Genomic DNA, 24,730 nt, shown 5'->3' on the forward strand with positions numbered 1-24,730 from the left:
ACTTCTTTTAGCTTGTGTTCATATGAAAATTCTTAATGTGGAAAAGGGTGCTTTAAACGTCTGAATTGACCTTTTTTCTTTAGCTCTTAAAATGTGTTAATACTGTACATTGTTATCCCATTCCCCATTTGATGTTGTTAGAACCAGCACTTTGTATGTGCTAGGAATATCATTAATACATTTCTGAATGGTATATGACCTTTGTTATCCCATTCCCTGCACTTTGTATGTGCTAGGAATATCATTAATACATTAGAACCTGCACTTTGTATGTGCTAGGAATATCATTAATACATTAGAACCTGCACTTTGTATGTGCTAGGAATATCATTAATACATTTCTGAATGTTATATGACCTTTCCTTGGTTGCTTTCAACTTTTCCTCTTTTTCTTAGATATTTCGCTTAGTAGTCCCCCCCCCCCGAATACGTATTTCAATTCATTCTGTGTGAGATTCACTTAGCTTTTTATCTGCAAGTGGACATACATGTATGTGTTTAGTTTTTGTTGTTTTTTAAATATCAAATGTAACTTCTTTGTAGCTACCCAGGAACTCTAAGATTTCTGCCTGTGTTCTAGTTGATTTTTAGCTCTATGTCCCAGTTTTTATAATACTGTCTTTTGGGGAAAGGGGATGTGGCTCAGTAGTAAAAGTACTCACCATGTACAAAGTCTTGGGATTGAGCCTTGGCAAGCCCCAAAGAATGAAATAAATTGTCTATAGACAGAAATGCAGGGTGATTGTGATTATCTTTTCCTGTCAGCAGTTCCTGAATATAATTATTGCCTTTTATTTATTTTTATAGACTATTAAATATTGGCTATTCCGTCATGTTTTAAAAGGGAATATCTTTAACTTTAGTGGTTTTTATGCTTTATTGAAATTTTGTGTTACTGAGAATTTATATGATTGCTTAAAACGTGTATATATGTGTCTTTTATGTATATGTTAAAAGATAATGTATAAAGATCACTTGAGTGGAACTTTGTAAGTGAAGTTTCTTTACAGTCATTCTAAAGAAATCATTTTTCTTGGTATTTGGTTGGCTTTGACATTTTTGTATAGATAGGTCTTATGGCCGAAATTTAGAATCTTAGGTGTGTATTCAGTTTTACAGTGACTTAAAAGAAGGGGTACCCAGGGCTAAGTTCAGATTTATAAACAAACACACAATAATAAGAAACAAACTGATCCTAATCCAGGCTGGTTAAGAATCTTCTTTGGTTTTCTCTGTAACTTCGGATCCTGTCCTTGAACCCGCTCTGTAGATCAGGCTGCCTCTGCCTCCTGAGTGCTGGGATTAAAGGCGTGCGCCACCACTGCCCGGCAAGAATCTTAACATTATGGCAAGAGCAGCAAATTCTTTGAACCCTGGCCATCTCTCCAACCTTCTCTTCTGTGATTATTTTACCACTCTATGTTTCATTTTGTTTGCCATCATTTTCTAATCCTTAAGAAAGTTATCTTTGCTGTAAAGATCACCATCTACTTCATTAATTGTGTCTATAACTGTTTTTGTGGGCTTCTGCTCAAGATGCCTTTGTTGCTACAGTTCTAATCACTGTCAGATAGAGGAAGGCTCTGAATTCCGAATCTGCTTTTCCATTAGTTCACTGCCATGTTGCAAATGCAGCCAGTTTCCAAGATAAAACCCATTCAGTTTGTTCACTTCGCATGTTTCAGTAAGGAGACACAAAGAACCTAGTTCCTTTCACAGAATGTCTGAACCCTTTCTCTCAAGGTCTCTGTGCATATCCCTTTTTGCTGTCGCAGCTGTGAGATTTTATATTGTAACACTAAATCATTTCAAGTTATTGAAAAGAGGCCTGAGGAGATTCTTCAGTTTGTAAAGTGCTTGCCTTGCAAGAATGAGGACTTGAGTTCAATCTCCAATATTCATATTAAAAAGCCAGGTGTGGTATTGTACACTTAAAACCCCTGCTAGGCATGGGGAGGCAATTGGGTCCTTGGGGCTTGCTGACCAGTGAGCATATCCTAGTCCGTGAACCCTAGATCTTGTTGGGAGATGGCTCCTAAAATCCAATATCCTATGTTGACCTTTTGCCTCTACGTATGAATGTGAATACATATAAAATAAAAAATTAACAGTGGCTGAGACATGGTTTTGAAGTTAAGAGCATGGCTACTTTTCCAGAGGAGCTGGATTCAGTTTGTGGCACTTACATGGTGGTTCACAAACATCTGTCACGACATTCTGGAGGGATCTTCAGGTCTCCAAGAGCATCAGGCATACACATAGTGCTTAAGTACAGGTAGGCAAAACATTCATACATATGAAATGGTAATAGTAGTGCATTTTCTTTTTGCTTCTTTTGTTTTGTTTTTGAGACAGGGCTCTCTGTAGTAACAGTCCTGGATCTCCCTGTATAGACCAGGCTAGCCTTGAATTCATAGAGATCTGCCTGCCTCTGCCCCCCCGCCCCCCGAGTGCTGGGATCAAAGGCATGCACCATGCCTTTTAAAAAGAAAAATGTTACAAAGAATAACAATGACTAGCTATAAATCTTTAATGTGTCCACAATTTCTTTTTGTGTTTTGACAAATGTAATTTTTAGGACAGTCTGATAAAGTTAAATATCATTATGTATCTTACTGAAGAGAATTAGGATGTAGAGTCATCCAACTCTTGACTGTGAAGCATAATATATCTAAGTCATGTCAGAATGATAAAATGCTTTATCTAAAATGTGGAAGCCCCCTCCATCGCAACTGGAACTTGCTCTGTAGTGCAGGCTGGCCCTAAACTTAAAAAGGAGAAACCCTTACCCCACCCCCCAACCAAATGGTTTTCTCAAAATGGTTTCTTAAAAGTGGTTACACTGGAGTTGGACGTAGTGGTAATCCCGTATGGAGGCTAGCCTGGTTCTTCTACATAGTGAGTTTTAGGATAGGCAGAGCAAATGGTGAGACCCCTCTCAGAAACAAACAAAATGGTTAAACTGTGACTTACATATCCTTGGGACACCTCACAATCAGTTCTCTGCATTTTGGATAGCCTGTTGCTATTGTAGACACAGAAGATCCCTAAGAAAGAGTAATTGACCAATATTAACTATCCTAGGAAGTGGAAAATTACAATGCAGGAAGTAAAGATGATTTAGAGAAGTATTAGCTTGAGGCCTGGCCAGGAGTTGACTAGACCAGAACTGTGTAACCTGGAGATAGATAGATATGTCAGACACTGAATTGCTACAGCCCAAGTGGAAGAGAGCTGGAAAAGGGCAAGGCGCAAATTCAGCTTGACCTTTCTATGTGTGGGACCTGGCCTGAGGAATACATCTCTGTGTGTTGTACTTTTCCTTATGCAGTCATGTTAGAAATCTATTAAAATAAAGCTTTTTAATTAAAAAATATCTTTTTGTAAGATAACTGAGTAGCGATCTCAAACTGAGAATAGAGGATGCTGTTGGCATTAGGATTTCTGACTCAGACACCAAAACGTATGAAAAGACAATTAGTTTTTATTAAGAAGTGCAGAAGAGAAACTTTCAGAATGGTCTGAGTTTAAGGTATAGAATAATTTCTAGTTCTTTGATTTTTTTTTCATGCTATCTATGAATTTTGAAGGTGGTTCCCACTGTATGCTTAAAACGACTAATAGAAATATCTGTGACAAAAAAAAAAAGAAATATCTGTGACAATGGTTTTTTCCATCTCTAGTGAATATCAAGAGGGAAAGTATAGATTCAATCAATCCATTAGATTCTTTTAAAAATAGCAAGGGTGGGTGAATAACAGCCTTTTACCCAAAAATTCTTTTACTTCATCAAAAAATTGAATCATACAGCTTGTATTTAATTGGGTATGGTTTCATTAGTTATGCATAATGTTTGTGAGATTTATGTTGTTATAATAACATGATAGATTTATATAATGTTAAGTGCCCCCCCAGCATCCTCTACTACTTACTTATTCTTTGTATTGAGAAATAGCAGTCAGTTGTTGGAATTAAAATGCCATATGAACATTGGACTCCTAAAAATTGGTTAAGCTGGTAGATTTTATTGTATTTTATATAGAGACTTTATTATATATGTATATATATTTTACCACAAATAAAGCTAGCACCTTTCCAGCTATTTTTTGTAATACAGAGATCCATGCTCTACTTTGTTGAAGCCAACCTTGGCTTTAGTCTCCTAATTCTCCTGCCTCTTCCTCACTTTCCCTTCTGTTGTCCTCCATTCTTCCTTTTTTCAAATCCCACTATTAAAAAACTTTTTGGTAACAAGTGTTCTTTTATGTTAATTTTACAGCTTTTTCTTTAAATATTTTAGCTCAGGCACCAACTCTTGAGTTTACAGTTTTCTTGCTCATTTAAATTCTTGCCTTTCCATTTGTGATTTCAGTATCCGGTAAATACACAGCGGTAATTTTGTTATTATCTTTAATTCCTCATCCCCATTGACCCACTTTTCTTCCTCTTCCCTTTTGCTTTTTGGAGACAGGGTCTCACCTTATCCTAAGCTGCTATAGACACATTTTATAGCCCAAACTGACCTCAAAACTTGAACCGGGCTGATGGGAGTTCTTCATCAACCTCCCAAGTGTTAAGATGGTAGAGGGAGAAGGTCTGGTTCTGCTTTGGTTAGGCATTCAACTCTCTTTCTCTCCCCTCCCCTGTAAAGGATAGCTTGTATTTATTCTTTGATAGTTTGATACATGTAAATAATGCATCTTGAACATATGTACCCCAGTTTGTATTCTACTCCCAGGAATCCCTTCTCTTTCCCACATGCCCACATGCTTAACACTGCCAATACCCCCTTTTTGTGATCTCTTTTTGTCCTATTTCCCACTCAGTCAAGTTAGTGCTACTAGCTGTGGAATACTGACTGGTCTTGCTGACTTGATCTTATGTGGGTGGATCATAACTGTAGTGAGTCCATGGATGGAATGACCATTTCATATTCCCTTCCTGTCCTCTGGCTCTTATATTCTTAAGCCCTTCTGTGATATTCTGTCAGCTGGGGCAGGGGTGGGTGGGGTGGTATTGTTGATACAGGTGTCCCATTTAGTTAGACCTGAGAACTCAGTGGAGACTTATTCTTATCACTTTGACCTGTTGTAGGCCTGCATTAACTGCTGGGTATTGCAGAGAGAAGTTTCTCTGGTTAGGATTGAAGACAGGCCTAATCTATAGATCTGAGCATAAATATTTAGAAGGCAATTTGACAACTTGTTTAGCAGAAGAACAGTAGTAGGATTCCTGTCTAGGGCCCATGACCTCTCAAGCCTTGGACTTTAGGCCAGATTTACAGTATGGTGCCCAAATCTTATTCTGTGTAATTAAATCCAAAGTAATTGATCACCCCCATAACTTTCATGCCATTATTATACATACCATTGGGCTCATCTGATTTCATTGCTGTACTCTTAACATTGCCTTAATTGACTTCTCACATCACTAAAACGTCTAATCTCTCATAAAATCAATTATTTTATCTGGTTTGGCTATAACAACCAGCAAAAGTACCCTGATCTCTTGCCTGTGCTTCTGTCTGAGTTTAAACTACTCTTATACTGTCTCATTTAGGTTTTGTGTAGTTTTTAGTCTTACATTTCTGTTGGATGATCTTCCTAGAGTGGTCTGAATTTTCATATTCTACTTAGATCCCCCCACCCCCAGGGGTTTCTCTATGTATCTCTGGCTGTCCTGAAACTCACTCTGTAGACCAAATTGGCTTCGAACTCACAGAGATCTGCCTGGCTCTGCTTAGAATTCTTCAATGGCTTCTTGTTACTTAGAAAACAAAACAAAGAAATGACATAGTATACCTGGCCCTTGATACTCAGTTTATTTTAAATTAGGTTTTGTCTCATGTTATGGCAATTTGCATATTCTTTGACTCTGTAGAAAATGCACTAAGCAGTGCACTGAACATTTGTCTGAAGGACTTCTCTGTGAAGCTTCCCTAGGTATTGAAGCTATTTTCAGACACCTGGTTTTGGTACATATTATATTTTGTCACAGTGTGGTATCGGTGCATATTTGTGCCTGCTTATTACTATACTGTGAACCACACGAGTCTTTTTACTTAAATAGAAAGTACACTAAAGAACAACAAAGAAGCTGGACGGTGGTGTACACCTTTAATTTCAGCACTCGGGAGGCAGAGGCAGGCAGATCTCTGAGTTTGAGGCCAGTCTGGTCTACAAGAGCTAGTTCCAGAGTAAGCTCCAAAACTACAGAGAACCCTGTCTCGAAAACCAGAAAAAGAGAAAAAGAGACATATAAAAATTAATTTGTTGAGTTAATAATTTATAAAAATGAAATAAAAGTATCCTAGTAGCCAAGGATTTGAACATTAAATCTAAATTTCTAGTGTTATAATTAGAAAATTTGAGCATGTATAATTATTGATATTTTTAGAGTAAAAACTTCATTGATGTCTTTATTTGATACAACTTCTTTGGAAAGCCTCATAAAACATAGTTGATAGTTAAAAATCAAATGCAAAATTGCATGTGTATTATGACTGTAGTTCTATTTCAAAATGCTTAAGTAGGTTTGTGGGTGTAGATCTGTTTTAGAGTACTTGCCTAGCATGTGAATTTGATTTACAGAACTCAGTCACTGAGTAGATAAGCACAGACTGATAGCAGTTATTTTGGAACTTTAGTGATTTTGATAGTATTTGTATAGTATGTTGTATTTTATGATTTCAATTGTATGCACCTTATTCAGATAGTTGGATTAAAAAAAAATAGACGTCTTCAATTAAAACTCTGATGTAACAGTACTCACAGTTTTCTGAGGAAGTTTTTCCAGACAGGAGCTATTTAATTGCCAGTTAAAAGTTGCTGTGGTAACGCCGGGCGGTGGTGGCGCACGCCTTTAATCCCAGCACTTGGGAGGCAGAGGCAGGCGGATCTTTGTGAGTTCGAGACCAGCCTGGTCTACAAGAGCTAGTTCCAGGACAGGCTCCAAAACCACAGAGAAACCCTGTCTCGAAAAACCAAAAAAAAAAAAAAAAAAAAAAGTTGCTGTGGTAGTGATATACAAGTGACCAGCAGCAGATAGTTACTTCAAAATTGACTCATAACTATTATTTCCTATGTATTAATTACAAATTCTCTGTTTTGAATATAGTCTTTGTTTATTTGTTTTAAGGTATCAGTTTTTGGAAGAAGCGTTTCAAAATCAGAAAGGTGCAATTGAAAATCTGTTGGCTAAGCTTCTTGAAAAGAAGAATTACGTTCATTTTGCAGCTACACAAGTTCAAAATAGGTAAGTTTGTTGCATAAAAAACAATTTTGCTTTAAGGATTATTAAGGAAGACTACATCTACATTAGATTTATTTTCCTACTACATTAAACATTCATAGAGATGTAATTTTTAATAGACCGTGATAAAATTTGAGCTTGATGTATTTGTTAATTAAAGTTTGTCAAAAACATTTAAAATTTTTAAGGATACATCTTTGAATTTTTATAATTAATAAGACTTCAGTGTACATGAGCTTTGAACTTGGAAAATAAGTTAGTATGGAGAGAACTGAATTATAAAATTAAAGGTAGAAATTGTATGGAAGATGTAAAGAGAATATTGATAATGGACAAAGGCTTTAGTGGGTAAGAATTTTTGATGTGGAAGCATGAGGACCTAATAGCCCAGCACCCATATAGAAAGCTAAGTATGGGTTGGCTGTACACCCACCGTAAGCCCAGAGCAGTGAAAGGTAGAAGAGACAGGAGGATGACTGGGCCTTGCTGCCCACCAGCCTAGCTCCAGGTGCAGTGACATCATTTCAAGGAAATGAGGGGAACTGATACAGAGCAGGGCATCCAGCATCTTCTCTGGACTGTACCCTGTGCTCTCACCCACACATAATGTATGCAGGCGCAGCACAACTAACTTACAGAAAATATAACAAAATAACCCACAGGAGTGAAGAGATTTATTTTCCCACCAAACATTCCAAACCACTTACTTTACTAGTAGCATTACAAGGTAAATCTATAATACAGATTTTTGTCATCATGTATCTCAATTCCATTCATTTCCCCATCCTTTTGTTTCCACCCTCCGCCCTTTCATCCTTTCCCCAAAATAAAAGAAAATTTAAGAGGAAAAAAAATGAAGGAAAAATCAATCTCTTGGAAGTAGTGTGACATGGTAAATTCTTTATCCACATATCTTTACTTGCAAGTGTTCATTGTAAAGAGGCTTTAGTATTGTTTGAGGCCTCTGGTTTCTGCTACACTGTTGATGCTGGGCTCTAACTGGGACTCCTTGAATATCCAGTTGTTGTCCTGTGTTGTGGAGATCCTGCAGCTTTGGACATGCAGGACTGGCTAGGTATATTTATAAACAAACTCGATTATTTATAGGGATAGTGGTAATAAGTCCTAAAGAGGGCAAATTAATAAGGTTAGGACTCTTGTCACTGGAAAAGCACATACTTGGAACTGGATGGAACACTTTAAACCTAGAAATTCCTGAGAGTATGAATTAGATTGTAGTTAATTGAGTAGACTCAATGATCTTGAAACTTTGTCTTGAATATTGAAACCACTAGTTAGTTCATGATGGTAAAATGACACATAATAAGACATACAAAGTATTAAATATTTGAGTGAATAAAATTAATGGTTTATGATTGAAATTTTCATCTTCAGTGAGACCAAAAGAAAATAAAAGGCAAGGCTGGAAAGATGGCTCAGCAGTTGAGTACTCACTGCCCTGCCAGAGGATTCAGTATTGATACTAGACTCCTTGAGTCTGGCTTGTATGGTTTCTGGGATCTGAACTTCAGTCTTTAATTTTGCAGCGAGTTCTGTTAATCAACTTTTCTCCAACTCCGCTCCATATTATTTTAAAATTTTATTCAATGTTTTTCCATTTGCAAAGTACTTTTTAAAAAATATCTGTATGTGTGTTTGCTTGTTTATCTGTAAATGCAGCAGTGCGTACCCACAGATTCCAGAATAAGGGATTTGAACCTCTGGAACTGGAGTTACAAATGGTTATGAGTACTGAAAATGAACCTAAGACCTCTGCAAGAGCAGCAAGTGCTTTTAACCACAAAGTCATCTCCAGCCCACATCATTTTAAAATTTTATTTTATTTTTTATATGTGTGAATGTTTTGCCTGTGTGTATATCTGTACCACTGCATGCCTGGAGGTAGAAGATTCCAGAGGGTGTTATATCCCTTCAAACTGGTGGTGTAAACGGTTGTGAGTTGCCACATGGGTTCTGGGAATCAACCTTGGAACCTCTGAAAAAGCTCCAAATCTCTGAGCCAGCTCTCCAGCTCCTCCCATCCCCAGTAGTTTATAATGGATACGTTTTAAAGTACAGTAAGTCTGAGACTTGTTTGTTTTGTTTTATGTTGGAGGTCTGAATATAATACTATCCATGGGGTGTGTTTGTTGTGTGGGTGTGTGTTCATGCGTGCGCACACTTAGTATTTGGGGGGGTAGCATTTCAAGACTGGCTTTCTCTGTGTAATAGTACTGGCTGTTCTGGAACTCACCTTGTTGACCAGGCTGGTCTCAAACTCACGAAGGTCTGCCTGCCTCTTCCCCGCAAGTGCTGGGATTAAAGGTATGTGCCACTACCTCTCAGCAGTAACTTTTTATTTTTTATTTATTGTTTTCCATTTACTTTAGTAAGGACAGAATTCAATAAAAGTTGCAAATAAGTATCTAAACAAGCAGTGATACAGAACAAAGGAGGAAAATTGTATTAAATTGATGAGAATGTGTGAAAAATTGTAATGTATTTGGCTGCTGAAAGTGTATACATTAGTAGAATACATAAAAGATAAAGACTAGATATTATGGTTGGGTAGTGATATTTTACTTTTATTAATGAGATGACTTCTCATTTTATAAATATGAAAGCAATCTAACATTTTATATTTGTTGCCAGAACTTTAATATGTGTAATTGTAATAGGTAGATATATTTATTTATGAAATATGTAGGAGCTATTTTTAAAAATGGATTGTTTTATAATCTTTGGGGATAAAACACATTCTTAGCAATAAAACAGACCCTGGGTCACTGCTAACGGGTGTACTCCCTGCCCACAATGATTTAATGTTTTACTCTCTGAGGTATTAGTATTAAGCCAGTTTGAGAGGAAATTATGAGACAATCTTAACTAGAACCCATTTTTGAAGTGATAAACCTTAAAATGAAAATAGATGCTGCTTTTAAGTGAAATTTCCGCCGTTTCAAAAGGTTGTAACTAATCATTGTGATATTCTTTTGTATTTTGTTTTCAGAAAGCATCTTAGGTGGAATTTTCAAATATGATTAGACAATATATGTAGCAAATTTGATTGACAGTCAGTAGTGCTAGGTATTTGTATCACGTTCATGCCATAGTATTTGATATTCTACAGATAAATAAACTGGCCTTCATAATCTTAATTTAAATCACTAAATATTGAATTTATTCTTTGTGTGACTTTGAATCTAATTAAATGGTTAGGTCTGCTACAACATAAGTTGTGTGTAGTCGGAAGCTGCTTGTTTGTTTCCTGCTGCCCAAACCTGAAGTAATCACACAGAATCTGTGTTAATTAAAACACTGCCTGGCCTATTAGTTTAGGCATATTCCTGGCTAACTCTTATATAGGCTCGTGGTTTACTGGTAAGGTTCCATCTGGTGTCTCTCTCCTTCAGTGGCTACATGGCTCTTCTTTGATTCCACCTACTCTCTCCTCTGATTCCACCTACTCTCTCCTCTATCTGTTTGGAATTCCCACTTTGTCCTATTCTGCACTGCAATAAGCCCAAAGCAGCTTCTTTATTATGGTATTCACAACATACAGAGGGGAATTCCACATCACCTGTGCATGCTGACAAATATTTAACTTTAATTACTTGGAAAAGTGCCTAGTTGAATGATTCAGACACAAGTTGTGTTGATAACCTAATGATGCATTTTTCTTATTCAGGATCAAAGAAGTAAATGAGACTAATAAACGAGTAGAACAAGAAATTAAAGTGGCCATTTTCACCCTTATCAATGAAATTAATAAGAAAGGAAAATCTCTCTTACAGCAGCTAGAGGTATGGTTAAAACAAAAGTAAAACAAAAACTACTTCTCTTGCTCTTCCGCTGTTCTCAATGTTTATTCAAACCTCCTTTTTTTTTTTTTTTTTTTTTGGTTTTTCGAGACAGGGTTTCTCTGTGGTTTTGGAGCCTGTCCTGGAACTAGCTCTGTAGACCAGGCTGGTCTCGAACTCACAGAGATCCGCCTGCCTCTGCCTCCCAAGTGCTGGGATTAAAGGTGTGCGCCACCACCACCCGGCTCAAACCTCTTTTAAATGGGTGGGGGGTGTTCTTCCTTGCAACATTTTTCTGAGAATCCAGGATTGTTACCATGGGATAGAGAACTAGGTTTTGTTTTACAATTACTTTGTTGTTAATTTTAATAACAGTTTGATTTTTGGTTTTTGGCCGACTTGGAAATCACTATGTTAGTCTTGAACCTATAGAGCTTAGCTCTGTCTCCCGAGAACTGGGATGGGAGTCATGTACTGCCATGCCTGACAAAAAACATTTTTTTCTTTTTTCAAGCCATGTAACTAGATAATTGTGATATTGTCTTAGGAAAGAATTATTACTAAAGCATGATGTAAATGAAGACAAAGCAAGCTCTTTGAATTTCTTTTCTTCCTTTATAGCAAGAAGCCTCAATTTAACTTTTTTATATGAATGCAGTTGGGCTTATGTTTGAGCCATGTATGTATTTCTGTAATTTGCCAAAAATGTTTCATAGTTTGAAATACATAAACCTTAAACTTAGTTACTAATTTTATAGTATTAGGTCTCTGTGTTTCATATTTTGTGATTAATATGTAGTAATCCAAATGAAGTTTTTTGTGTTTCGGTTTTTTCTAGACAGGGTTACTTAGTGTAGGCCTGGCTGACCTGGAACTCAGAGAGTTCTACCTACCTCTGCCTCTCAAGTGTTGAGATTAAAGGCATATGTCACTACTGTCTGGTCCCAGATAAAGTTTTAATCTAAATCTTTACTACCCAACGTTGATGTGTTCTCAGAAAATTTCAAATGTGAATTTTTATTTATTTATTTTTCTCTTTTTTTTAGGCTGGGTTTCTCTGTGTGGTCTTGGCTGTCCTAGAACTAATTGTGTAGACCAGGCTGATCTTAAACTCACAGAAATCCTCCCGCCTCTGCTTCCCAAATTCTGGGATTAAAGGCGTGTGCCATCACTGCCCGTCCAAATGTGAATGTTATCGAAGTTGAGGTGTTTTTTTTGTTTGTTTTTGTTTTGTTTAAAAAACTAATTAGATTATCCTTAGATGGTTGTTTCTATTTCATTTATCCATAGAACCTTTTAAAGGTATGAGAGACAGGTAGTTATATGCAAATGAAAGAAATCTTGTGTACAAGATATTTGAATTTTGTGTTTTAAATACATTTTGCATTGAAAATTAGTGATGTTAAAAATCTTGAACATATCGCTAAAGTTTGGAGTGTCTTTCCTATTGTACTTGTATTCAGTGTGTTTTAACTCTAATATGTTTTTTTTCTTTAGGATAACCGTATGAATCTAGAGCAGTTAGTATTAACTACTTTTAATATATTTTCATGTATTATAAATACATTTCATACATTTAAAAGTGATTGTTGTAAATCTATTTCAAGAGCTTCAGAATTTAAAAATGCATATTAAAATTAAGGTGTATAAAAGAATATTTTTGAGACAGGGTTTCTCTGTGTAGCTGTGGCTGTCCTGTAACTTGCTCTATAGATGAGAATGGCCTCGAATCTAGAGATCTGCCTGCCTCTGCCTCCCGAATACTAGATTAAAGGTGTGCAGCTTTATTGCCTGGCAGAGTTGATGATTTCTAGTGAGGCTGCAAATCAACATTCTGTCTATTGAACACTTTCATTTACTTATATATAAACTTGTTTCCTTTTGAAAAATACTGTTTAGTAAATTAAGTTATATAATTTGGGGGGAGAGAAAATGTTTAAGAAAGAAGTGGATAGGTTCTTTTTGGCAAGATGTATAGGACATTGCCACACCTCCTTGGGTAGTGATTCATTTTGGGCAGTTTATTCTTCCTGCAGCATTTTCCTGAAACTAGTTTTTGTTTGAACTTTGTTATACCAATTTGCTTAATCTCACCCTTAGACCTTTGGAATTTATCATTTTCCCCTTTGTTTGAGAAAAATTTTAACCTTCTCAAGTTATAACAGTAGGTGGCACTAGTAACTCAAATTTTCTTTAACCTAGAAAGTATAGTTAAGATTGTATAAAATGACTCTTCAAGGTCAACTCAGACTGTATTGAATTAACCTAAAAACAGGAAGACACTGTATTTGATGAAAGAAAAATCATTAACTACTGCTGATGTCCTGAATGGAATGGATTAACTTAGAGCAGGAATATTTGGTCTCACTTTTGTTTGTTACTTTCCTTCCTATTGTTCATAGAGTCACCAAATAGTTCTAGGCTTCCTTTGTACCATTTCTTGAAGGAAATATAGGTATTTATGTATGTGACTTTTAAAATTCTTCAGTGAAACTCTTGTTCTATTTTAGAATGTTACAAAAGAAAGACAAATGAAGCTACTCCAGCAGCAGAATGATATCACAGGCCTTTCCCGGCAGGTGAAGCATGTTATGAACTTTACAAACTGGGCCATTGCAAGTGGCAGCAGCACGGCACTACTGTACAGCAAACGGCTGGTGAGACCTATTATTTACAAGTGTAGAATGTTTATATTGTAAAAACAAAAACATGTTTAAAGTATTAATATGCATTTTGGCTATTGTAACCATCTGTATATAAGGATAGAGTAGCTGAGCTTGGTGACTTAACTAATTTGAGCCGGCACTTGGGAAGTTGAGGCCAGAGAATTGTGTGTTCAAGGCTAACCTTAACTACATTTAATTTTAAGACTAACGTGAATTTTTTTTCCTTGAAGATTACTTTTCAGTTACGTCATATTTTGAAAGCACGATGTGATCCTGTTCCTGCTGCCAATGGAGCAATTCGTTTCCATTGTGATCCTACCTTCTGGGCCAAAAATGTAGTCAATTTAGGTGAGAAATCATTTCTTGGATATGGTTTGGGCTATTAAGTTGAGAAGAGAAACCATTTAAGCAAATTGTCTATGTTTTTAAACTTTAAAATGTGAGTGACATAAGGAATGTAATGTGTTGGAAACTGTTTAGTTGCAGGCTGATTTTTGCTTTTCGTGCTTGGGGTTTGAACCCTGGCCTCTTGCACACTGAGCATGCTCTCTACTCTTCAGTCCTTGTAGGGTGTGGTCCCTTTGTAGTCTTTCCTTTTCAAAATTCACGTTGATTGTTTCATATAGAGATGATTATTGTCTGATAATTCTTATATTAGTTTATGTCAAGTGGTGCAGTGGAGGAGGAACTTGAGGACACTGTAGTGTTTATAGTCACATCCCAAAGAGTATTTGACAAGAGGAACTCTTTTCACTTGGTAAAAATATAAACTTTGCTTTTCTTGCTCCATATTGTTGGTCTAAAGACCTTGGGTGAAAGTTGTGTGGGTAGGTGATAAAAACAAGAAACAAAACAAACTTGAGAGTGAAAAAGCCAAGCAAGTAGTGCAGATTGTAATTTTAGCTGTTTAGGAGATGGAGGCACAAGGATCACTTTGAGCCTAGGAGTTTGAAGCCAGTGTAGGTGACACAGTGTAAGATACTGTCTCTTAAAGAAAAGTAAAATGAAACAAAATGACTCAAAATGAAATCTGCCATCTGTTGGAATATTCTCAGTTTCAAAATAATGATGTCCTTGAGATATGAATTGCACTATTTAAAGTTAGGCATCTTTGGGTAAACAAAAGAAAGCGGACTCTCAGTTTTGCCTTCAGTGCTGTACCAGAAAATCACTCTTGTAAGTGTGTGTGTGGTGTTCTTCATTTTCAAAAAGTGTAAAGGAAATTGACTGTTAGCAGAGTTCTTTGTGGCCTGCCAACAGCCACCTTAAATCATACCTTTTGAGAACTTATTCTCTATTCTCAGAAAGCAACAACTGTATAAAAAGGGAGGGAAATGACTGAATGTATAAATGCTTCAAAGCATTCAGGATTTCCATAGAAAATTATTTGTTAGCAGGTTATTCTTTTGCTCTTAACAATGGCAATTGGAAAGTAAATGGGAAGATGGGGCGATGGCTCAGTGGTTAAAGGCACTGGCTGCCCTTTCAGAGGACACAAATTTGATTCCCAGCATCCACATGGCTGTTCACAACTGTTTGTAACTCCAGTTCCAAGGGATCTGATACCCTCTTTTGATCTCTTCAGGCACCCAGGCATATACAGTAGTTGGTTCACAAACATATATGCAGCCAAAACACTCGTACACATTTGATCACACTCATACACATAGAATCAGTATAGCAACCATCATGAGTATCCTGGAGTCTTTCATGGAAGAATTGATTCACACCTACTGGATCCTTCCTCTAATGATGTCTCTTTCAGTCTCCGGCCAGCTAGCTTGGGTTATGCAGCAGCAAAGACACTGTGCCTTAAGCTAGCTGGAAAGGTGAGGACTAATATCCAAAGCTTGTCCTCTGACCTCCACCAGCCCAAAACCATGCACACACAAAACATGCACACGCATACACATGTCATGCGCACATAGGTGTAAGAACAGATAGTCTATTTTAAATAATGAGCTTATTTGGGGGAGGGTTCAAGGGGCTTTGGAATCTATTTAATTTTTAATTGCCGTCTTCAGCCTTAGTGCTCATTTATGCTTTGCTATTGGATGCTCTGAGGTGCTAGTTGTTAGGAGGAGGAAAAGATAGTGATTCATCTTTAAAGTGGACAGTTTAGTCGATTATTTGTAAATCCTTCTTATGTTTTTAAACCCTCAGGTAATCTAGTAATAGAGAGTAAGCCAGCTCCTGGTTATACTCCTAATGTTGTAGTTGGGCAAGTTCCTCCAGGTACAAACCACATTAGTAAAACCCCAGGACAGATTAATTTAGCACAGCTTCGACTCCAGCACATGCAGCAACAAGTGTATGCACAAAAACATCAACAGTTACAACAGATGAGAATGCAGCAACCGCCAGCTCCTGTACCAACAACAACAGCAACAACACAACAGCATCCTCGGCAAACAGCCCCACAGATGTTACAACAACAGGTAAGCATTGTGTCCCTCCAATATTGATAGAAATTAGAAAAAAAACCATACGACTACACTTCATTCTGTGTATATGAATTACACATTCAGAGTTATTAGATGGAGTTCAAAGTTCAGAGATGTGGGGAAAGTTTGAGGAATATAGGTATTACGTAAGAACAGAGGAAGTAGTGACATTTTTGCCCCTCCATACCACGTTACCCCCTCCCCCATACAAATAAAATCAAGAGCCAAAGAATCAGATTGTTTCTAAGATCTGTTGCATTCTTTAGGCATTTGCTCAAATTTTTCTTATTGTTGGTCTTTTGTTTGTGTACTTTTTCACAATCAAGTGTTATCTCCATGCTGAGATGAATTGATGTTAACCCGCCCACCCACCTTCTCTTTCTTTTTCTTTCCCTCTCTCCCAGAAACGATAGATAGAGAAAATTTGGAGTGACCAATTTTTTTATAGTTATTACCAGACCTATAAATTATTGGGGCTAGAAAAAAGAGCTTATTCTATTGCTTTATACTATTTTGTTATAATTGAATTACTTTTACATTTTATGATTCAAAAACAGATTTGTAGAAATATATGAACTGGATGTGGTGGCACATGCCCTTAATCCCTGTACCTGGGAAGTTCAAGGCCAGCCTGGTCTATAGAGTGAGTTCCAGACAGCCAGAGCTACACAGAGAAACCCTGTCTTGAAAAAGAAACAAACAAAAACTAAAGTGGAAAATATGAATTGCAATTTTTACTTTTTATAGCCTCCAAGATTGATCAGTGTGCAAACAATGCAAAGAGGCAACATGAACTGTGGAGCATTTCAAGCCCATCAAATGAGACTGGCTCAGAATGCTGCCAGAATACCAGGGATACCAAGGCACAGCGGCCCTCAGTATTCCATGATGCAGCCTCACCTCCAAAGACAAGTATGCCTAGAGTTACATTTGTAAGAATCATACAATTTTAAAACTAAAAGACATTATTTTTCATAATTAGTTGTTGGTGTGGGTCTTTGATATTTCTGACAATTTGTTTTATATCTGCTTGTCCCAGAAAAAAATATGTGCACAGGAAAATTTGTTTCTTTAAGCCTATTATAATATGAATTAAGGTAGTCTTGTGTAACTAAACTCATCTATAGAGTGAAAAAGAAGGAACTTTTGACTTATCCTTTAGTTCCAAATGATAATTCTGAAAATCAAGGTTAGAGCTTTAATTTTCTCATATTTTATTGTGCTTTTTAACATTACATTTTAATACTGATATCAAAGAAATTTTTAAGTTTAAGGCTAGTTGTATGTATGTATGTAGATGTGTTTATATACTTTTTTTCTGCAGAGTATAGATATGCTTAATCTTAAAAATTATTGTGGTTTAGGATCTAGCTCAGTTGTAGAATGCTTGAAGCCCCAGGCTTGGTCTCTATTACTGTCAGGAAACTCTATTACTGTCAAGAGAACAATAATAAAGTAAATTAAGCCAGATTTAGTAACTATGACTGTAATCCTAGTGCTAGAGAGGTAGAGGTAGGAGGATCATAAATTCAAAGTTACCCTTAGCTTCATGGAGATTTCAAGGCCAGCCTATGCTACATTAGCCCTTCTCTTAAAAGGGCAACTGTCTTAGATAGAGATGGAGAAATGGCATAGTGGTTAGAGGCACTTTCTGTTCTTACATAGGACTTATGTGTGCTTTTTAGGACTCACCTGGCAGCCCCAAACCATCTATAACTCCAGTTCCCGGAGATATAGCAGCGCCTTCTGGCTCTTGAAGTCAATGCACACATGTGTTGCACAGAAACTCATGGAGGTATCACACAAGCACCTAGATAGATAGATAGATGAATAAAATTTTTAAATGAAATAAAATACGAAAAATAAAGCGATTTAGAGGCAAAATTGTAACCCTTAAATTACATAATTATGTAAACTCAGCATGAACTATGATTATAAAATGAAGTGTTTTAAACAGTATTTCAAGTTAAAAATATATTCTTTTTTTTCAAAAAAAAAAATAAAACAGTGCTTTCTCAAAACATGAACATGCTGTGGCTGAGTATGGTAATGCATACCTGTAATTTCAGAACTCAGGAGATAGAGTAGACGTAGCGGGAGTTGGAAGCCAGGCTGGTCTATAGAGATCTTGTCTCAAAAATTAAACAAACATGCTGTAGAGGCTCTTAATCACCGGTTAATTTAAAAGTGCAATGGTGATGTTACTATTAACAGATTTTGAGCCATAACCAACGAGGCTCAAATTTGGGGAATAGGGAGTTTGTCAGTGGCTCAGGCTATGAACCCTTCCTTTACTTCATAGCACTCGCGTGGCAGCACCCTCTCTTACGTACATGGAGTGTGTTTACATCAGCTAGACATGCACACATACGCAGAAACTAATTCTCCTTAAGTAGAATCAAATAATTTCCAAATCAAAGAAAGACTAGGATAAACTTCTAAGTTTGCTTGTTTAGTCTACATGTTAAACACTTAAAGCAATGATTCTGTAGCTCTTTACCAAAATTACACCCAGAAAGATTTCTGAAAAATGTTTGATTACCTTATATTTAAAATTTTTATATATTTGTAACTAGTGGTGAAAATCTTCTAGGATATTGTAAATATTGACTTGAAAGCCAAAAGTGGGATGTAAGATAGCTCAGACAGACAGTGAGAAAGTGGGACTTAGAGATGGTTCAGTGGTTAGAACAAAGGCTGCCCTTCTAGATTCGATTTCCAGTGCTTGCTTGATGACTCATAACCATCTGCAACTCCAGGTTCAGGGGATATGAATACTTCCGGACACAGTGCATGCGGTGCACAGATGTACCTGCTAGGAAAACATTCATATACATAAAAATAAATTTTTAAAAAAGATAAAGTTATTTTTAACAAAAATTTTTTTTTAACAAAAATTATTGGTTAAATCGAGTGATAGCAAAGGCTTTTCCTAAGATTTAAATCCTTTCTGTTGAAAAGTTATCATTGTATTATTTGTACACAGTTATGGAAACAAAATAGGTTTATGTGGTTTAAGACAGATGAGGCTGGAGAGATGGTTCAGCAGTTAAGAGCACTTCTACTCTTGCAGAGGACCTGGCTTTGGTTCCCAGTGTCCACGTGGTGTTCAAACTGTCTGTAACTCCCTTTCCAAGGTATCTGATGGCCTCTACTGACCTCTCTGGGCACTGCACACGTGTAATGCACACATATACATGTAGGCGCTCATATACATAAAAAAGAATACTAATCAAATGATGTAAAAATTTTTAAAGTATATATTTCTTAAGTGTAGTCTTGTAACCTCCTTTTCAGTTATATCCTTTTTACTATTTATTGTTAAAATAAGAATAATTGATTCTTACTGTGTTTTGTTTTTATGCAATGCTCAAGAAAATTGATAAAAATTAATGTAATTGGAGAGTAGAAATTTTATTACAAAAATATTTTCTCACTTTTTTTGAATGTTTTCTAATGGAGCTTTTCACAGTTGTGTTTCATTAGTCGGGTTTATTGGCTCTTCCTTTTTGTTGATTTGCAGTATCAGCCCCTTTGATACCCAAGTCCTTTTTCAATTGTGCCTTTGTTTAACTTTGTAATTTGGTTTTAGCTTTTTCCCCCATATTTTTCAGCAGTATGCCATTACTTTGTCAAGTGAGAGAAGGACAGTTGTGAAAAGACCATTCATGACACAGTCTTAGGCAAATACGTTTTTAAAATAATACCTAGGAAGACTGAAGATGCTAGTTTCCTTGTAACTATTGATATACTCGTGTACCCCTTAGTTCTTGGTGTACTTTTAAATATTGTGAGTACCAAGGTTTAACATTTGAAAGGGTACCAAGAATCAGACCATTAGGTTTTAGAGTTTTCCCTTCAGAAGTCACTGTCAGCATTTTTAGTTTTTTAATATTTGATTGATTTAATTTTGTATGTTTAGTGATTTCCCAAAGACCTGCACATATATTAACTTAAATAATCCTCATAGCAGCCCAGTCTATGAAACCATTAAGGGATCATTTATCTATATATCACAATTACTGAGATTATGTGACTGTTTAAAACTTCATAGTATTAGAACTAGGAATCACTGTCATAATTTCTTTCTTAAATTCATTCTTTATACCATATTGTTAAATTTGTAGTTTTTTTTTATTAGATAGGCGACTAACGGATCACAGAATAGTGCCTTCAGAACTGTGCCTTCCATGGCTGACTATTTGTAAACTTGGTGCCTTCTACATCTTTATATCCTTGTTCTGAAGATCATATCAGTAGGCTGACAAGTTGACAATTAGTTGCAAATCTGTTTACCCTAGATAGTACATAAAAAGGAAAGATTAGTTCAAACTCTTCTCTTGTATAAGTTTGAGAGGCTCCATTTCTTTGTCAATTGCAGATACTTTTAGTTTGGAAAGGATACACTAAAGATAGTTATATTGTTCTAAGGTATGGTTCAGAGATGGTGGCAAGAGCACATAATTATAATACCTTCTTTCTTAAACAGCACTCAAACCCAGGGCATGCTGGACCCTTTCCTGTTGTATCAGCACACAACCCAATCAATCCAACAAGCCCCACTACAGCAACTATGGCAAATGCAAATCGAGGTCCCACCAGCCCATCTGTTACAGCAATAGAACTAATTCCCTCAGTCACCAATCCAGAAAACCTTCCATCATTGCCAGATATTCCACCTATACAGGTTTGTATTTAAGTTAAACAAATTGTTTAAAATCTCATACTAATTGAAAAAGATATATTTCGGAATTTTTTTAGTTTCAGGACCAATAATTTACTTGAACGAACCTTCTGAAAAGTAAAGGACACATATTTAAAGTTTAAAGTTCCTGTGTTGAAACTGGTATTCCTCCATGTTTTAAAGTTAGAAGAGTCTATTTAAACAAGTACAGTAATGGTTGTCCACTCCTTAAAACCAGTTGAGCAGAGAGTGGCTTGTGTTGAAAGGGTTAGATATCAGGCACTTTGGGGGACATAGTAAAAGAGAAGAAATAATGAAGAAAAGGAGAAGATGAATCATAAAGTGCTGAGGTTTCTCATTTCTTCAGCTTTTATAAATAAAATATTTGAGGATTATACTATTTTCCCCCTACTTGTATGACTTTTGTTTGGGGGTCACCAGGGCGTCAAGGAGCAGTGAAGCTGCTGAACTAGTAGGACTGTGAAACAGGTTCTTACTGTGTATTCCTGGCTGGCCTCAAAGTCACTGAGATCATCTGCTTCTGACTTCTGAGCCAGGATCGAAGGCATGAGCCTCCGTTGCCTGGCTGTGTTAGAGTTTTAAATGATGCTTTTTATAACTTCAAAGTTATTTGAAAACCACTGGCTTCTTGTGATTCTGTCAGTCTACTACAGTTTCTTGATATTTGAAGAGATTGGGGTCTCCCGACCAAGGAAACAGTAACCGGATTGGTACTGTAAGGATTAGACTATATAATAGAATGTAATTAAATTTTTGGAATGTAAGTTAAAAGGTTACATTTGTAAGTTATCTTATAATTAACAAAATGCTTTCTTGGGCAATTTGTGAATTTTGATGCTTGAAATCATCTGGAATATGTAACGTTGATATTTATAATGAAATAATGGTGAGTGACTTTTCTATGTATGTAGTTGGTAAAAATGTTAGAAATTTTTAAAGATTTATTTATTTATTATACATACAGTGTTCTGACTGCACACCAGAAGATGGCACCAGATCTTATTATAGATGGTTGGGGAGCCACCATGTGGTTGCTGGGAATTGAACTCAGATCCTCTGGAAGAGCAGCAGCCAGTGCTCTTAACCTCTGAGCCATCTCTCCAGCCCCCAAAAATGTTAGAATTTGATTCAAACTCTTGATTATAAATTTAGACTCTCTTCATTATTCATAGCGACACCAAGAAAGTAGTAGACCTGAAAAGTTAGTTTCAAGTATTGTTCAGCTGTCACCTGTGGTTTTAGGTTTCAAAACTGTAGCATTGGCATCATTATCTGTTTCCTTCTTTTCTTGCTCCTAGAAGCTACTGATAGTTCTTCTGTTTCTGTTATGCACATTTTTTGAAGATAAAATTTGTGGGCTTTTATGTCTTTCATTTCTTTATACCTTTTATTTCTTTCACTTAGTGTAATGTTTACCAAGTCTATAGAATAACAATTTGTTCTTAGGGTTGAAAAATACTGTGTTGTGTAGAATGTTCTTTCTCTTTTCTTCTTTTGAAGATAAGGTCTTTAAATGTAGAACAGTATGGCCTGGAATCCACTATGTACCACATGCTAATCTCAATCTGACTTTTCATTTCATTCTCTCATATGGTAGGTTTATAGGCATGTATCCGTGTCTCTTCCTTGCTTTGGATCTTTCACAGTGTGTTCATGCAGTAGATGATGGATATTTTGGTTTCTACTGTTTGCTTCTAAGGACATACTAGTACTGTGGGCTTTTGTCTATAACAGTGGTTCTCTTCCTAATGCTGTGCCCATTCATTAGTAGAGTTCCTCATGTTGTAGTGACTCCCACCATAAAATTATTTTTGTTGCTACTTTGTCACTAATTTTTCTACTGTTATGAATTATAATGTAAATACCTTTTATGAAGGCTATCTAATATGACCTTGTGAAAGGGTCATTTGACCCCCAAAAGGGGTTGTGATTCACAGATTGAGAACCACTGGTCTATAAGCTTGTGTATGTGTGTGTGTGTAAGTTATTTCTTTAGTATAAAATAAAAATAACTTCAATAGGGCAAAACAAATGGACAGGAAGAAAAAAGGAGCCAAATGAACACATATAGATATGGATGCAGAAATCCCATAGAGATACAAATTTGGAAGCCGTAATATATAAACAAAAGACAAGTAAGCTTTTCTTTTGTTTGTTTTTTAAGCCAAGACAAAAAAACAAAAAAACCTCCAAAAAATACCATGTTTTTTTTTTTTTTTACCAGATTTTGTTTTGTGTTGGCCACCTGCTGATGAGCATGGTACTTCCCTTCAGCATTCAATTTATGCAGCTGTTGCCATCATAACACGGAAAGCAAACATTTTTAAGAGTAAACTTTGTGTTGGGGCATGTGGCTTGGTGGTATAGTGCTTATCTGTATCATGTATAAGAAACCAACCTACCTACCTTCCTTCATTTATTTTGAAAGACAGATTCTCAGTTTATAGTCCTGGCTACCCTAGAGTTCACCATATGGACTAAGGTGGCCTCCCAACTCAGAGACCCACTTGCCTCTGCCTCCCAAGTGTCAGAATTAAAGCCGTGCGTCACTATGCCAGGTTGTGAAGTCTTCTTATAACTGCAAGGACTATAACAACCAGAAAAGTATAATAAATACACCCATCAATAGTAGTCATTATTTTCATTTTTAAGTTTTATATGCTGTATTTTTACATAATTTTTCATAGGGCAGGTTTCCTTGCATCACCAACATTACTGAGTGCTGAATGAGTAATGGCTTTGTGTTGTGAATGGCATTATTAAGCAACAGGGATTTAGAAGAATTGTTTAACACAAAGTATAGTCGTGCATTCCAAAAGACTGATTTTGTCTGGCAGTCACAATAATAATATTCCAAGAAATTATGTAATGGAGCTGAAATTAGGCCAAATTAGGAATTCGCATAGAGAAATCCAACATTGACATTAATCAAAGTAAATGAATATTGCAAATAATAAGTTTAATATGAAATACAGAGATAAACTCTCAGACTTAACTATTTTGCACAATCCAGAAAATAGCTGATTTGTACTTGAATATGTTAATGTAATGTGTGGTTTGGTTGTCAGCATAATGATTTTGTTTTAGATGTTAAAATACTATTAGCAATGGCTTGAAAAAGTGCTCACTACTGGGAGATAATAAAATATTGAAGAGATAGATGATATGAAATTGGTTGGGAATTACTACCATTAGCCTTTTTCCTAAGATGTTATAATTTGACAATTAGATAGCCAGAAAGAAATGAGGTGAGGGGTACTCGAGAGATGGCTCAGAGGTGTTAAGAGCACTGGCTGCTCTTCCAGAGGTTCTGAGTTCAATTCTCAGCAACCGCACGATGGCTCACAACCATCTGTAATGAGATCTGATGCCCTCTTCTGGCCTGCAGACATATATACAGACAGAACACTGCATACATAATAAATAAATAAATAAATAAATAAATAAACAAACAAATAAGTAAATCTTTTTTTTAAAAAATGAGGTGAGACCTTAAAAAAAAATTCAGTTATTGGCTGGAGAGATGGCTCAGAGGTTAAGAATGCTGGCTGTTCTTCCAGAGATTCTGAGTTCAATTCCCAGCAACCACGTGGCGGCTCATGACCATCTATAATGAGAACTGGTGCCCTCTTCTTTTGGTTTTTTGAGACAGGGTTTCTCTGTGGTTTTGGAGCCTGTCCTGGAACTAGCTCTTGTAGACCAGGCTGGTCTCGAGCTCACAGAGATCCGCCTGCCTCTGCCTCCCGAGTGCTGGGATTAAAGGCGTGCGCTGCCACGGCCCGGCCTGGTGCCCTCTTCTATTGTGCATGCATGTATACGGTAGAACACTGTATATATAAAAAATAAATAAATTTTAAAAAATAA

The 24,730-nt window shown here is 36.3% G+C and overlaps 1 protein-coding gene across 3 annotated transcripts in view; it reads left to right on the plus strand.

Annotated features, from left to right (window-relative positions):
- Positions 1-24,730, plus strand: part of Trim33 (tripartite motif containing 33) — a 91,099-nt gene that overhangs the window by 41,686 nt on the left and 24,683 nt on the right. For 2 of the 3 annotated variants that reach the window (XM_041637894.1, XM_041637895.1), the window contains exons 5-11: positions 7,138-7,254; positions 10,940-11,054; positions 13,562-13,708; positions 13,948-14,065; positions 15,881-16,155; positions 16,909-17,073; positions 20,651-20,848. In XM_041637894.1, coding sequence (XP_041493828.1) covers positions 7,138-7,254; positions 10,940-11,054; positions 13,562-13,708; positions 13,948-14,065; positions 15,881-16,155; positions 16,909-17,073; positions 20,651-20,848 — 1,135 coding nt within the window. The remainder of the gene's footprint in view (positions 1-7,137; positions 7,255-10,939; positions 11,055-13,561; positions 13,709-13,947; positions 14,066-15,880; positions 16,156-16,908; positions 17,074-20,650; positions 20,849-24,730) is intronic. The other variant, XM_041637896.1, reaches the window with a different exon arrangement.

This window comes from Microtus oregoni, unplaced genomic scaffold (genome assembly GCF_018167655.1).
Source record: "Microtus oregoni isolate MIOR12 unplaced genomic scaffold, Mior012 000054F_ref0000373, whole genome shotgun sequence".
Taxonomy (NCBI): domain Eukaryota; kingdom Metazoa; phylum Chordata; class Mammalia; order Rodentia; family Cricetidae; genus Microtus; species Microtus oregoni.